General features: G+C 44.6%; 1 protein-coding gene across 3 annotated transcripts in view; it reads right to left on the minus strand.

The window, feature by feature from the left end:
- Nucleotides 1-6,705: 6,705 nt before the first annotated feature.
- Nucleotides 6,706-14,844, minus strand: part of Ptpn21 (protein tyrosine phosphatase non-receptor type 21) — a 58,986-nt gene continuing 50,847 nt past the window's right edge. For all 3 annotated transcript variants that reach the window (XM_021663981.2, XM_021663980.2, XM_021663982.2), the window contains exons 14-19: nucleotides 13,557-13,694; nucleotides 12,497-12,718; nucleotides 10,378-10,506; nucleotides 9,984-10,218; nucleotides 9,314-9,474; nucleotides 6,706-8,671 (exon numbers count right to left, since the gene is read on the minus strand). In XM_021663981.2, the coding sequence (XP_021519656.1) occupies nucleotides 8,543-8,671; nucleotides 9,314-9,474; nucleotides 9,984-10,218; nucleotides 10,378-10,506; nucleotides 12,497-12,718; nucleotides 13,557-13,694 (1,014 nt within the window). In that variant the 3' untranslated portion in view covers nucleotides 6,706-8,542. The remainder of the gene's footprint in view (nucleotides 8,672-9,313; nucleotides 9,475-9,983; nucleotides 10,219-10,377; nucleotides 10,507-12,496; nucleotides 12,719-13,556; nucleotides 13,695-14,844) is intronic.

Genomic DNA, 14,844 nt, shown 5'->3' on the forward strand with positions numbered 1-14,844 from the left:
CCCCTTAGGACATTATGATGGTATCCTTTAGTTAAAAACAAAATTCAATCTTCTGTTTTAAAAGAAGAGTTGATAAAGTAAATGTTAAAAATGGTTCTTGGGTATGGCAAAAGCTGTGCAAGGTAGAGTTATGAATGATGGGTTAAGAAAAAAGCTTAGACTCCTCAAGCATTATCTCAATTGCTATCACATGGCCCATCTGTTCTGGCGTTCACAGCTGTGCCTTTAAGCATGCCTTCTGAGGCAGATTCCATAGCCTTGATCCCTGTGACCTGAAGTGATCTGATTCAAACTTTGGGTGGGTGTAATTACAACACCACAATTTTAATAATTAAACTATGGGAAACACCTACAGGCTGCTCCTTTTAAACTGCTCACTTGCTGACTGTAGGAAGTCATTTCCATCCCAGCCATCTTCATCCAGCCATCAGGCTGCCCTCCCTGCCTGTTCTGCCTCTGTGTCTTTGCACTTAGCCTCTTTGCAGAGTGCCCTGTCCTTCTGCAGTACCCTGGAGCCTTTCTTTCACCTCGGGTGCGCCACGTGTCCTGTGACTCTGAGTGATTGCTCCAATGCTGTACCTTCCATTTCTACCTCTCTGCAATATGAACTGTATTGTTTGTTTGCAAGTGTCTCCTCTAGAAGGTAAACTCCTTGAGTATCTCTTTGGATCCCCAGGTCACTGGCTGCCTAACAGCTAATACATTCATTCCTATCCAAGAAGGATAATTTAATGTTTAGAGGCAAGGATGGTAAGGAATAGGGATTCAGGACAGCTACTTCTTTTGCATGATGCAAATTTCCAGAAAGGAGAACATAGTAGATACTGAGGGTACATGAAAATCTTGTTTGTTCACATTGGCTTTGTTTGTTTTTTTGTTTGTTTGTTTGTTTGTTTTTGAGACAGGGTCTCACTATGTGACCCTGGCTTGCCTGGGATTTTCTGTATAAACCTAGGTAGCTTCAGATTCACAAAGTTCCACCTGCCTCTGCCTCCCAAGTGTTGGCATTAAAGGTGTTCATACACCTGGCCCTGGAGAATAGGTTTTAAAGGCAGCTTCTGCCACAGGCTTTCAGAAGGCCCTCAGAAATGTAGAATATATAAACCAACTATGACTATAAACCTCCTCTTTTTAAGTTAATCTGGCTCAGGTATTCTAGTGCAGCAATACAAACCACAAGGAAATAAGTTTCTTAGAATCAAACAAACAAAAAATCATCCCTATATAGAGAAATTGGGTAGTTTCTCTATAGTGTCTAAAACTGTAAATTTCTTACAATGCTCTAGTAGTAGCAAATTATTGTCTGTTAAAATTTTTCAAATTCTATAATATGGTTGTTTCACCTACATGAATGTCTGTTCACTGTGTGTGACAATGCCCAAGGAGGCCAGAAGGGGGATCCAATATCCTGGAAAACGAGTTTAGGTGGTTCTGAGCCTCCACGTGGGTGCTGGAAGTTTAATCCAGGGCCTTTGAAAGAACAGCCAGTGCTCTTAACCACAGAATCATACATGAAGCCCTTGCCATTTTTTGTTTTTTCATTTTTGTTTTGTTTTGTTTGTGGTTTTGTTTTTTTTGGGTTTTTTGTTTTGTTTTTTGCTTTCCATTTTAAAACTGATTCACATGGGTTTAAGGTTTCTTACAAATATTTTTAATCTTGTTATTAAGTCTTTTCTAGAAACTTGTCATCTCTGAAAGACATTAATTTTTTTCAGGCTAATTGCTGTACTGTGTTTGTCACTGATATTCAAACTTTACCAAAAGTATCGTTTATTAAATCTTATACACTTGTACTATATTTGCATTCCCCTCCGTCCGAGCCTCCAAAGCCCTTCCCATACCCTACCCCTGCTCACAAATCATTGCTGCTTTTGAATTATTACTTTATGTACATACATATATATGAGTGAGAATATAAACACAACCTGTTGAGCTGTTCAATAAGTATGTTTTCCTGGCTGACCACTTGGTATTGGATAACCGATTGGGGAGCTGTCATCCCTGGAGAAGACTCATTTTCTCAGTCACAAATTTCCTGTTGCACTTCATCTCGAGATGGGATTTCCACCCATCCACTCTGGGATGTCAGCTGGTGGATGTCTTTGTCCAGGTCTTGCTGAAGCAGCAATGTTGTTGAGAGTTTATGGGTGAAACTTCCCTGTCATATATAGACAACATCACCTCCCAGCTGATGTCTCATCCCTCTGGCCCTTACCTTTCCACCCCTCCCCGAGCTTTAGGTGTAGGGTTTGTGCTCTCTCAGTTAGGGCTGGGCAACCCAGGGTCAGTGTTCTCTGCATTTGGACCAGTTATGGCTTTCTGGAATGGAAATTCCTCCAAGAAACAGCTGTTTATTGAGGGCTGAGGTCTACAGTTGTGTGTGGCTGTAAGAATGAGTATGTGGGATGCAGTTAGAGATTATACTGGTTTAGGAACGTGGCAGTAGTAGTCCTCCAGGTTCTATGGCCTCAACAGCCATGGGCAGTTGGCTAGGTTTACAGTACCAGGCATCACTTACCTCCTATTGGGTGGGCGTTAGGTCCAATTTGACAGCTGTTGGTTAACTCCACAATGTAAGTGTGGACCCACAGGTTCCTTTGCACTGCCTCCACCACCCCACTCCATACCCAGACTTCCCACATCCACTGAGACATGGGTACTGATATGAGATGCTGGGGATAAACATGAAAAGCTATAGTTAAAGAGTGATAGGTTACATGTGGACAATTGCTCTGGCTAGTTGTTTTGTCAACTTGACACAAGCTACAGTCCTTTGGGAAGAGAGAACCTCAACTGAGAAAATGCTGTCACAAGACTGGCTTGTGGGCAGGCCTGTGGGGCATGTTCTTGATTAATGACGGATGTGGGTGGGACCATCCTACTGTGGGTGTGCCATCCTTAGGCATACAACCCTTGGGAATTGTATAAGATAAAAAGGCTGAGCAAGCCATGAAGAACAAGCCGGTAAGCAGCACTCTTCCATGGCCTCTGCTTCACTGAATTCTGGCCCCTTCCCTGACTTCCCGAAGTGAGTGGGTATGTAAACTGAAACATCCCTCCCCCCTCCGAGAAAAATCTAAGTGCCACTATTGTGCCTTTGGAAATACTTGCCGATTTGGTCATTGTTGTGGTTCAGAGGTGTCACATCTGGATAGGACTACTGACTACTATTCTTCCTTAGCAGCTTTAAAAGGTAGCTTCTGGTACTCTGCTAGTCCAAGAAGCTTCCAGCTCAGACCCAGCTCAAGTCCTGATTCTAAAGTGTGTGGTATCATCAGCAACAGGAACTTAAATTCAAATTCTGGGAGGCGGTGGGGAGCACGGGCAGTGGCAATAGCCTATGTTGTTTTGGGATCTCTCAGAACTCCCCTGACAAACTCAGAGGGATTTCTCACTTCTGGTGCTGGGATTTATGTTAGACTCTTGAGGGGAACATTATTACCCTTAATAAGGTAATATCATTTAAAATTGTGTGTGTATTATATATATGTGTGTGTGTATATATACTTCATGTGTGTGATTACATATTACACATGGAATTCTAAGACTTACCAAAACCTTTTACATACTTAATTCTAAATTACATAATAAACAAGTGTGGTGGTCTGATGAAGAATGGCCCCTTTAGGCTTATGTTTGAATACTTGGTCCCCAGTTGGCGGGTCTGTTTAGGAAGGACTGGGAGGGGTAGTCTTGTCGAAGGTAGTGTGTTACTGGGGGGAGGGGCTGGCAGGTGAGAGTGAGGTTTCAAAAGGCTCAGTGCCATTCCCAGCATGCCTTGCTCTCAGCCTGCGTGTAGTTCGAGACATGATTATTCTTGCCACCATCACTTTGCTACACCATCACTGACCCTGCTTTTGCTACTTTTCTGCTGCTATGGAAAAATACCACGGATCAAGGCAACTGTTTGGGAAGGATGAGGAGGTGTGGCCTTGTTGGAGGAGTTATCTCACTGGGGGAAGGCTCTGAGGATTCAAAAAGACCATGCCATTCCCAGTTAGCTTCCTGTGCCTCCGACTTGTGGATCAAGATGTGAGCACATGGCTACTGCTCTAGCCCCACCTCCTGCCTGCTGCTGCTGTGTTCCCCGCATGGTAGCTTTCTGAAAATATAAGCCCAATGAAAGGCTTTATAAGTTGCCTTGCTCATGGCGTTTTGTCATGACGGAAGGAAAGGAACTAGTGCAGTAAGATTTGTGTCAGTCAGTGCCCATTAATTTCAAGTCACCTGGTATGTGTACCTTATCATGGAAATTTAAAATTCATGCTCAGATGGACTACTAAAATAACGTAGAGTTTAAAGGCCAAGAGTGCTGGGATAGCTCAGTGGTTAAAGGCACAGAAACAAACCAGGCCCTGCTTCAGTAAGGCGGAAGGAGATAACGACTTCCTGAAAGCTGACCGTTTACCTCCACGCATGTGCTACGGCATACACACACACACACATACATACACACTTTTAGTATTTGAGTGATACCCCTATCTTTTTTTTTTTTTTTTTTTTTTTTTTTCTGAGACAGGGTTTCTCTGTGTAACCCCGGCTGTCCTGGACTCGCTTTGTAGACCAGGCTGGCCTTGAACTCACAGAGATCTGCCTGCCTCTGCCTGCCCCCACACCCTGAGTCCTGGGATTACAGGCATGTGCCACCACTGCCCAGTGTTATCCCTATCTTAAGCATCAATATATTGAAAATTCTTCATTAACTCCAGATTATTAAAGGTACTTTAAGTGTGTAAGCACACCACCAATCCAAATGGTTTTAGAAACCTGTTCAGAAGACATGATTTCTATACAAATGTGATGATGGAGAGACAGCCTTCAGACACTGCTGTTGCCCTTGGCAATGTCCCTCAGCTGATGCTAGACACCTTTCCATCCCAATCCAGTCACCTTACCAGGAAGGGTGTGGTAGGTAAGTACAACGGCAAAGGTAGAATACTTTGCCAACTCACCCTTTCACCCTACCTCGCAGCCACCTTCCCAGGCAGCATTCATGCTTGCCTCATCCCTCAGCCACCCATCTGGCACCTTACCACCACCCAGCTTTCTGCAGAAAATGCTAAGATAATCACTTCCAGGAAATCTGGCTTCAACTATGAATCTTAGTCCCCACTCCCTAGCAAAGCAGGGAGAACCCATTCTTCAATCTCCCCACCAGGGTGCAGCAGGGAGAACAGTCATTCTACATGTTCTCAGAGGACACAACGTGAGATTTGGTTACCTCTTTCTACCTTTCACACAAACAGCCCACCCCTCCCCTGTGGCTCTGGGGGGACAAACCAAAGGAACACACATACTGCAACATTTGAAAAAGTAAATGTGATTCTCTCATTTACATGCAGTGGTCTGTCAGATTGTATTTATTTAAGAGCTGACAGATACCCAGAAGATGATGCCTCTTGAACAACCAAAGAACCTTTGAGTTGTTCTCTGAAATGCTCTATCCAAGCCAAACTTGCAGACTTTGGATTTTACACCTCCCTTTCCTGTACACAATTAGTAGGTCCTAGAACTAGGGCTCTGCTCTGAGGAATTTAAACTTCATTTAAGAAAAGCACCCCCCCCAGATGTCACTCTTTAGTTTGGTTTTTTAAAATGAATTTCAAGTAAAAAGATCATTTTAGCATGTTTCATGTACTAAATTTATACTCAAGAGAGTTTCCTTTAAAAGCATAATTTCAATCAAACTTGGTGGTAAAAGCCTAATTCCCAGCACTCAGGAGGCAGAGGCAGGCAGATCTGAAGGAATTCAAGGACAGCCTGGTCTACATAGTGAGTTCCAGGCCATCACAGGCTATATAGTGAGACTGCCTTAAAATTATATATGTGCATGTGTGTATATATTTGTGTGTGTGTGTATTAGAACAATTACTTCTTTCCTTACTGTGCAAGAAAAGAATGAAAAGATTTAAAATAGTAATTTGTTTTCCTGTTTGCAGCAGACCTCCGGCTTACTATATATGATCACAGTTATGTTGTCAGTTTTCTTACACTGTATTCGTATGTCTGCCTCTCCGAAATGAATTTGCCCTGATGTTATCACACAGTCCTGTGTCAGAACCCTGTCCTCCTCTCCCAGGTTCCTAGGTAGACATCTCTCTTTCTGGAAGTTTCCACAGGAGCACATCTGTTTTAATCCTTCCCAAAAGTTTTCAATGTTAAATTCTAGGACTTTCTTGAATGCTTCACATAGGAGCTCCTGGGGGGGGGGGGGGATAACTGACTGTAACTTAACATTCAGCTTACACTCTTAAGAAGTGTGCTTCGCAGGCTCAAAACTCAAAACCTCAGCAAAAGCCCCAGCCATCAGGAGAGCTGATGCCAGAAATACCAAAGTTAACGTAGAAATGTACAATTTGATAATTTTGATATGAAACCAATACTAAGGAATCAATCAAGGAGCTAAAAGCCTTAGTGATACATGCAGTATTGCATAAAACTTGGCAGACAGACCAGTAACATTCTCAACTCAGGCACGGCAAACATTTAAATCCTAATTTTGAATTGGCCCTTGAAAATTCCAAAATGCAATAATGTAGTTGTTTTCACTCAAAACTTCTCGTGTGCTAGCTGTAATGAAGTTTGACATTAATGTTCCGTAGAAGTGATGTCACGCATGCAACATTGAAGAGGGACAGATTTAAACAGTATCACTTTGCCCTGAAAGAATTCACTTATCAAAGTACTGCAACGGGAACACAAACATGCCATATATTACTCTTTAATTAAAGTTTTGTTTTACAATATGTTCTTGTCAGTGGGATATTTCCAAATGGTTAAGTGTGATAAGAAAGCATCTTCAAACAACGTACCATTGGAAGAAAAAGCTTCAGAAAATATCCTGTCCTTCATATGGCGTGAGATGGAAAATACACCACACAAGCCCCATCCTCGCAAGCACGTCTACCTGAGTCTGTTGTGCTTAGCTGGCACACACTTGTCATGGAAGGCAATGCTCACCACAGCCAAATCAGAATGATGCAGAACACTGCCATTCTGGGAGCTAATCCTAGATCTGAAACTCTAAAACACCTACACTAGGAAGCAGCAGCCACAGGGGTAGGATTAGGGACAGACGGACAACAGGACACACTGCAGCTAAAGGTGCCAGCTTGTCCTCCACATTTCACAAGCCGAACTCAGCCTGGGCCAAGAGCAACATTCCCCCCTTCAAACCTGAGCTGGTTCTGACCAGAAGGATGTGCCCAAATGGCATGGAAGAGGGGGACAAGTACCTAGAACTGCCTTTCCGTGGGGACAGGATGAAGGTGCTAAATTTCAGTACCCCCAGAAAACAACAGCAATTTCTGGTGGCCCCATAAATCTGGTGGTTTGGGGGAAGGAGCCTCCTGTTAACTATTTCTTCCTTTCAACCTAAAGCAAACAAAGCCTCTTGAAGGCTTCTCTAATGATAATGTAAACCTCAACTTGTTTGTGGGGAACAGAAATACAGGAAGAACCCTAAGAAACAAAGCAAGTCCTCGGCAATGGGGACCCTCGCATTTCTTGTGCGGAGAAGCCCTCTAAGCATCCATCCCAAGCCCCCAAGCCCCCACTCTGCATCCCAGCTCTCAGTGTGAGTACAGATAATACTGCATGTGTGTAACGACCCAGCCATCTTGCGAGACCACCGCAGGCACTTACTCTCGCCCTAGCCAGCTTACATACCCATAGCCCTTCTCTTCGAAATAGTGTCCACAGTTGTTTAAAATATAAAGCCACATATATTAAACCCATTTTCAACCAAAAAGTGCTTAAAACCATCCTATGCAATTGTTCTTTTTCAATCAATAAAATCACTCATTTATGCTTATTAATAATACTGAAAAAATAGTGAATCTGATTCTTTGATTTTTAAATAATGTGTCTTTATCCCCAACTTTACATTAACTGACTTAGTATCATAACAAATTGAGCTCTTATTTGGAAAATATAGAAGGTACAAATATATAGAACTTTTAAAAAACATTCTAAATATAAAAATGCTTTCTATGTTTCAAAATAACACTTTTAAGATTTTCTTTAGTTTGGATTTGGTAAATAAACCACTTAATTCCCCCATGGTTTTTCTTCTTAAACAAAAGCTAACAATGGTTTTAAATACAGTTTCTTAATAACCACTGAGTCTGTGGACGCCCCACAGAAAAGTTCTGCCTCTAGCTAAAAAGAGAGAGAGAAGCCCTATTTAGTCATAAAATTACATTATGAAAAACACGCTTACGATAGGAGTCTGTGCACCTTAATGATTGCCAAAACTGCCCAGCACAGCTTCAGTAAGACAGAGGGCTGTCTCCAGAGTGTGTGCAAGTGCTGCGGTCTGGGCAGCTGAGGCCGGGGCACCCAGCCTGCCTTCTTCGGCTTGCCCCACACCCCACCGCGGCTGAGTGCTTAGCACACTTCTTCAGCTCCTCGGCCCGCACTTCCTGCTCAGGATCTCCACAGGGGCCACGTGGGACACAGTGTGGACTGTGCTTCTTCTCTTTCTTTCCTTTTCCTTTTTAAGCTGTAAATACTTCTGGGTCCCCATAAAAAGCGTGGGAGCCTAAATGAGCCTGGAACTTTTGAGGAACTGAATGAGGACTCTGTACACAAATGTGTACTGGCCGAGCGTCTGCACCAGCATCATTCTCTGTTGTCTCAGCATGTCCAGCACTCTGGGGATGTCCAGCACCTGAGGGAGAGAAACCGTGATGAGAAAACACTCCTAGGGGAAACACACGGCAGAGGCTGCCGTCCTCACAGAAGTCTGCCAGGAGACACACAACCCTCTGTCTACATGAGAGTCTTCTGTGATAACCTAAGATCTTATTTGTTTTAGCTACAAATAAAATGCCCATGAGTATTATATATATCTTCAACACTCCCTAGCTGCAGCATACTGACTGGTAAATCAATTACGTATAAATGAAACCTCATCAGATTCTAAGATTCAACGCAAACACAGTATGCTAGGCGCTGCTAGGATCAGGGCAACATTTCCCGCACAGACTGCTGGCCAGCACCAATCGTGCTGGAAGCACTAATGCTGTTACAGAAAACAAAACAAAACAAAACAAAGCACTCAGCTCACACTGGAAAAACACTAGATGAGACAAAAGTAAACAGCCTTCCGTATTACAGGACATCTCAGTCTTTACTGAAAAGTCGGAGCTGAAACCTCTAAGACAGAATCTTTTAAAACACTTACCATCTATCTTGTGGTCCACTACAGTCGTAGGAAATGTGTTCAGGAAGATACTGGGGCCACCGTGCCCCTCTCCCCCTAGCCCTCCCTCTGCCCACCAAGAGCACGGAGCTGAGCAGAACTCCTCACCTCGTTGTGTTCCAGACAGGCGATCATGATCTCTGACAAAATGACAACACCCGTTCTCCCCACACCAGCACTGCAGTGCACCAACAGTGGGGGGTTGGGGCTTCTGGGCTCACTTGTACTGTCCGTGTGCCGCCGAACAGACTGGATCTCCTCAAGGTATGCTGTGAGACACAGAAGTCCTCATCAACCAACAACCATCTTCCCTCCACTGAGACGACTGCAGATGAGGAGCACTGACGCCGAGATACCAGGGCCGGCCTGACGCTGCCTGCACGCACATCACTGCCTCAGCCAAAGCTAGATGACGGAGACACACGAGCCGGCTGTGGCTCTCCGCTCAAGACTAGCCCTCTCTTGAGAATGCCTTCTTGCACTGGCAAAATGGCAGTGTGGGTAAGGGCACTTGCCAAGACGCGATCCCCGGACACAACATTGTGGGAAAAAAAAACAAACTTCCCCAAGCCGCACTCTGACCTCTACGCGTGATGTGTCACATGGAAACATGCACACCCACATACACACACGCACACAAATGCACAACTACAAATCCATCTTCTATTAAGCCTCCTCAAACACGTTGTTTTAAAACAAACAAAACTCCATGAAACAGCAGAGAGGCACTATTTTAGAAACCTAAGACAAAGGAAGCTGCCTATAAACAGACACTTACATAAAAATCCCTTGAGGTCTTCAGGACAGCCATGCTCAGGCCAGTCTGTGTACTGGAGATGCCAAACTGTCCTCTCCTGCCCTGTGAGAAGGTGCTTCATCTTCAAACCTGTAGTGGCATAGCAGCCAGAGTCTGTGCGGAACCGAGTCGTGATCTTAAACCTTCCATAGGTGACAGTGTTGTGCCTTGAACCAAGCCTTGGCCAATACCGGAAGCTCTTCTCCCGGCCACCCTCCTGGTAAAGACAAGCGTTTTTCAGCAGCAGCACAGGCCCTGGCCTGGGGTGACCTTCACACAAGCCTTTACCAGGCCACAATGTCACCTCCTGTTTGCTCTAATGGTCAACAGTTCTTTGGAGACACAGAAAAATCAACTGAGAGGGATGAACACTCACCTCCTCCGCCGTCACCATTGCTATAATTGCGATTCCCTGTTCCCACACCATCTGCCAAAAGTCCTGGCAGGTATTTTGTAACGGTCCCTGTGTGGCAATATAATCCCATTCAATTCCACTGACAGAGACCTAAAATCAGAACAAGTTAAAAGCTTAGTGTATGTGCGTGGAATATGAATGCATAGATGTTTATATGTCTGCGGTAACACTGAAAACTGACGGGGCTATTGAGCAGAGTCGGGACAGATTTCTGTCTTAACCTTTCTCTCATTAAGACAATTGTAACTGCTGACATCTTTATAAACATATGTACCATGTGACATCTACAGGACTGGGAGCAATCTGCTCACCTCTCAATGTCAGCTTTTATCTACAAAATAGTCGCCCAGGGTATAGGGTTGTGAAGACAGAGGCAGTGTGTACGATGTCCAGCACACAATGAGTCCTAATAAACAGCTCACTTGTTGCAGTGGTAATACCAACATCACAGGACAATTTGCCATGATGAAATATTAAATATGCTTGGAAAAGTATCAGCAAGGAAGTCAAAGCCTAATCTAATGCCAGATTTCTATGAGAGAGAGAGAAAAAAAAAAGTGTCTTCAATTTAGAATGGTCTCCATCTTGAACTAAGTCAAGATCACTCTCCTTAGGTCCAAGTTCCCACTCACACTTTAATGGCCCCGGTGCTAACATAGCAAGGAGTTACTGGATTTACAGCCAAGAAACCTGGGTTAAACTATGTTTTGCTGGTAACTGGTGGCCACCATTTCTGAGTACCCATTAAATGTGAAGGCCTGTGTCACGCCCTGTTCCTCATACCCTCCTCCAAGGCAGCCAGCCATCAGTACATGCTCTGAGCCCTCTCACTGGGGTCCCTTTCAGCAGCAGCATGTGGTGGGCACAGGTTATCATGGCAGTTGGTTAAATAAATGGAGGTCCCACAGTTGCTGAGAGTTCTGTGAGCTGACCCAACCTGCCTGATTCTTTCTGTGACTGCTCAAGTTGACACTGAAGATTCTGAAACACCACTACTAAAAAAAAAAAAAAACACAATGTCTTTCCATTTTCCCATCCAGTTGTAAAAGACTAGATGGGTTATTCCAAAGATATGTATGTTTCTAAATACATGATACCTATATAAGAAGCAAGGCACTATACCCATTGATTCCTCAAAACCATTAAGCATGCCTTTAATCCCAGCACCTGGAATGCAGAGGCAGGCTGGTCTCTGATTTTGAGGCTGCACTGTCTATTTATAGAGTTCCAGGCCAGCCAAGGAGATGTAGCAAGACCCTGTCTCAAAAATACCAAAACCAAAATAAATAAATACACTAAGCAGCACACATCTGCCAAGCCTTTAGAAATCCCTCAGTCAGGCTGCTATCAACTATGACTTGCAAACTGAAGAAAACTAGGAAAGAAAAATGCACCTGACCACGGACACAACTCATTCACTGTAAGGGCATTCTCTCCACCATAGAGAAGCCCAGCTAGCTGGCATTAGCCCAGTGCTCTGCGCTGCCTCCTCCCACTGTAGCAAGGGTAACATTGCCCAGATTCTTCTGGGGAGCGCTTCTTAAAGAGCAAGTGACACTAGATGATCACAAGACAGACAAAGAGAACAGATGGCGTCCTTATAAGCAAAAGCTTGTGCGAGCATCCTCCAAAGTCCCAGGCCAGGGCTGGGACGCAGCTCAGTGCTCCAGTGTCCACCCAGCACAAAGACCTGGGTTTCATCACCAGCGCTGGGAAAAGGGAGGACATGAAAAGCAAACCAGGCACATTCAATACATACAATGCACACTGCTGTGTGATGGGGGGAAAAGAGTGGGTCAGGTTCAACAGCTCCTCAGAGACTTGACAGGCTCTAAGAGTCTTCAGATTCAAGATAAATGAGATGCTCTAAGTCCTGGCTACAGTGTGGGTGCAGAAAGGCCAGCACATGGAGGGAGTGGATGTGACTTTGGCTGACTCTGGATTCTCCAGCTTATACCAAAACTGTCACAATGACTCAACACGGGATGTTTTCCCAGTGCAGAACCCAATGTAAATCTTACCACTCCTACGAGTCAGCCCCAGACTGCAGGGCCGCTGCTCCCCGAGATGCTGGTCTCACCTTAATGTGTGATGCGTTGATGTAGCCTGTGTTGTTCTCCTTGGTCGGAACCAGCTCCACCCTGGCGTCATCGTAGGGAAGCACATCTTGGAATCGATTCCGTTCTGCGTTTTCAGGGAGCCGGGCTGTGGTGCACTCCCCATCCACTAGCCGCTTTTTAAGAATCCGTTCGTACTCAGTGAAGACCATTCCTTGCTCTAAGCGCTGTTCCAGAATCTTACACTATGAAAGAGGATTTGTATGGTGCATAAACAGTCACATATCACAGCTGTTATGAAAAGTTCTACAAGAAACCAAACCGAAATTTTTACAAGTCACGAATATTAGAACAAGACGCATAACATTGTTGGCAGGTATAAATGTGGAATTCAGTTTGAAGTTGAAAGCTGGCCTTAGGCCGTTTGCTAACTTGAGGCCTAAACCTATGGTCCGACTTGTGATCTATAAGAAACAGAATTCGCCTAGAATAGGATAATCAGGTCCAGAATCTGCGCTCAAGTGCTCTGACTTGTAACAAATGTACATAAGATGCTGAAAGCAAACCAGGAGCAGACCTGGAACCCAGCACTCTGGGCAGGAGGAGGGAAGGGGAGGAGGAGGAGGAGGAGGAGGAGGAGGAGGAGAAGGCGGCGGCCTTGGGAGCCACCTTCAGGTGGCGCTGTGAGGAAATGAGCATCTGTCCTAATTTAAAACAATAAAATCTCACAAAGAATTTTGTATTTAATTCAGTATTTAATTTTAATTTAGAAACAAGATGAATTTTCAGTATGTCTGCTCTCTTTTCTATGTATCCTTATACACATCTTACTCTGAGGAAATAAAACAGTCAAGAACTTTTAGAAGCAAAAAACTTAATCAACACTGGAGCCTGAAATGCTTTAAGAGAGTGAAGCCACGCACTCCTTCCAGCTGTGACGCGGATGGCCATATTCCCTAACATTCATTTATGACCATTAAATTAGTTCAGAAAAAAATTGGCCAAAACTGCACCAGGGCACTCTGGAGTTGCCTTCATGCTCGCTCCCAGGAAGCAGGAAGCTGGCCCCCAGCACACACTCACCCTCTCATCATTCGTTGCTCTGGTGGATACTTCCTTTCCTTCATCAGGCAGGGGCAGTCGGGACAGGGAGAGTCCATTGAGGGCAGCCAGCTTGAGGGGACCGATTTTCTTTGCGTCTGCTCGAGTCTTTTTCATTCCCTGTAAGAAAATATTTACACGCGCATTGAAAATGTACGGGGACACAACCCTTTCAAAAGACACGTCAATGGCTTGAAGAGCAGACAGAGGCAGAGCTCTCGCCCTGCCAGCAACCAACAAGAGGCTCCACTCCTTCCCACAGGGCTGCTAAACAGGCCTTAGGAAGGAGACATTCCTTTCAAGGCCAGGGCTCCGATTAGAAGGCGTGGACTCCAGCTGGTTACAGGGCTCTGTTGCAATGAAAGGTGAGGCTGTAGGAGGCAGCATTCTCACAGAGCTACCCAGCTTCCAAACGTGACACCAAAACTCTGCCCCAGTCCTCACCAAACAGGGTATCGGTAGGTTGCGATAGCCCTTTTCTTGTTTGAGACAGGATCTCACTGTGTAGCCTTGGCTGGCCTGTAATTCTCTACACATACCAGACTGGTTTCAAACTCACAGATAACCACGCACTGGTCTCTGCCTCCTGAGTGCTGGGATAAAATGCATGCAACCACCATGTTTTAGAACAAACAACAAAAAATTATATCATTCTGGGGGCGTGGGGAAGGAAGAAATAAAAACTGCTTTCATATATTACGCTCTACAGCCTTGAAGAACCATGTGACCCAGGTCTCTAAGAACCACAACAACCACATCTTTTGTTTGTTTGATTTTTGTTTTTTCAAGACAGGGTTTTTCTGTGTAGTCTTGGCTGTCCTGGACTCACTTTGTAGACCAGGCTGACCTTGAACTCACAATCCACCTGCTAAGATTTCAGGCATGCGCCACTGTTGTTCAGGCAGCTGAACAACCCCATTTCTGTACCAAGAAATAAACACAGCTGACATCTCCATCAGAAAGCCAGGTTGGAAGGGGAGCATCGGTGGAATGCTGCCCTACAAAGACAGGGGGTTGCCAAAGTTTTCAAGCCTCACGACTTCCCTCTCTGTGGCAGGTGAACCTGAGACCTAGTCTCCTCTAACATTCTGTAGAGTTACAAAGAGTCCCAGGACTCGAAGGACTGCTTTCTCGGTTCTTGTCAAGAAACCAGCTTACTCCAGCTCTATCAGCCTAAAAGGCCACGACCCTCAAAATCAAAATCATAGAAAGAAACAAAGAGAAAAGACATTTTGGTGAGAAAGAAAATGCAGTAAGATTACTGTTACTG

The sequence above is a fragment of the Meriones unguiculatus genome, chromosome 7 (assembly GCF_030254825.1).
Source record: "Meriones unguiculatus strain TT.TT164.6M chromosome 7, Bangor_MerUng_6.1, whole genome shotgun sequence".
Classification (NCBI taxonomy): domain Eukaryota; kingdom Metazoa; phylum Chordata; class Mammalia; order Rodentia; family Muridae; genus Meriones; species Meriones unguiculatus.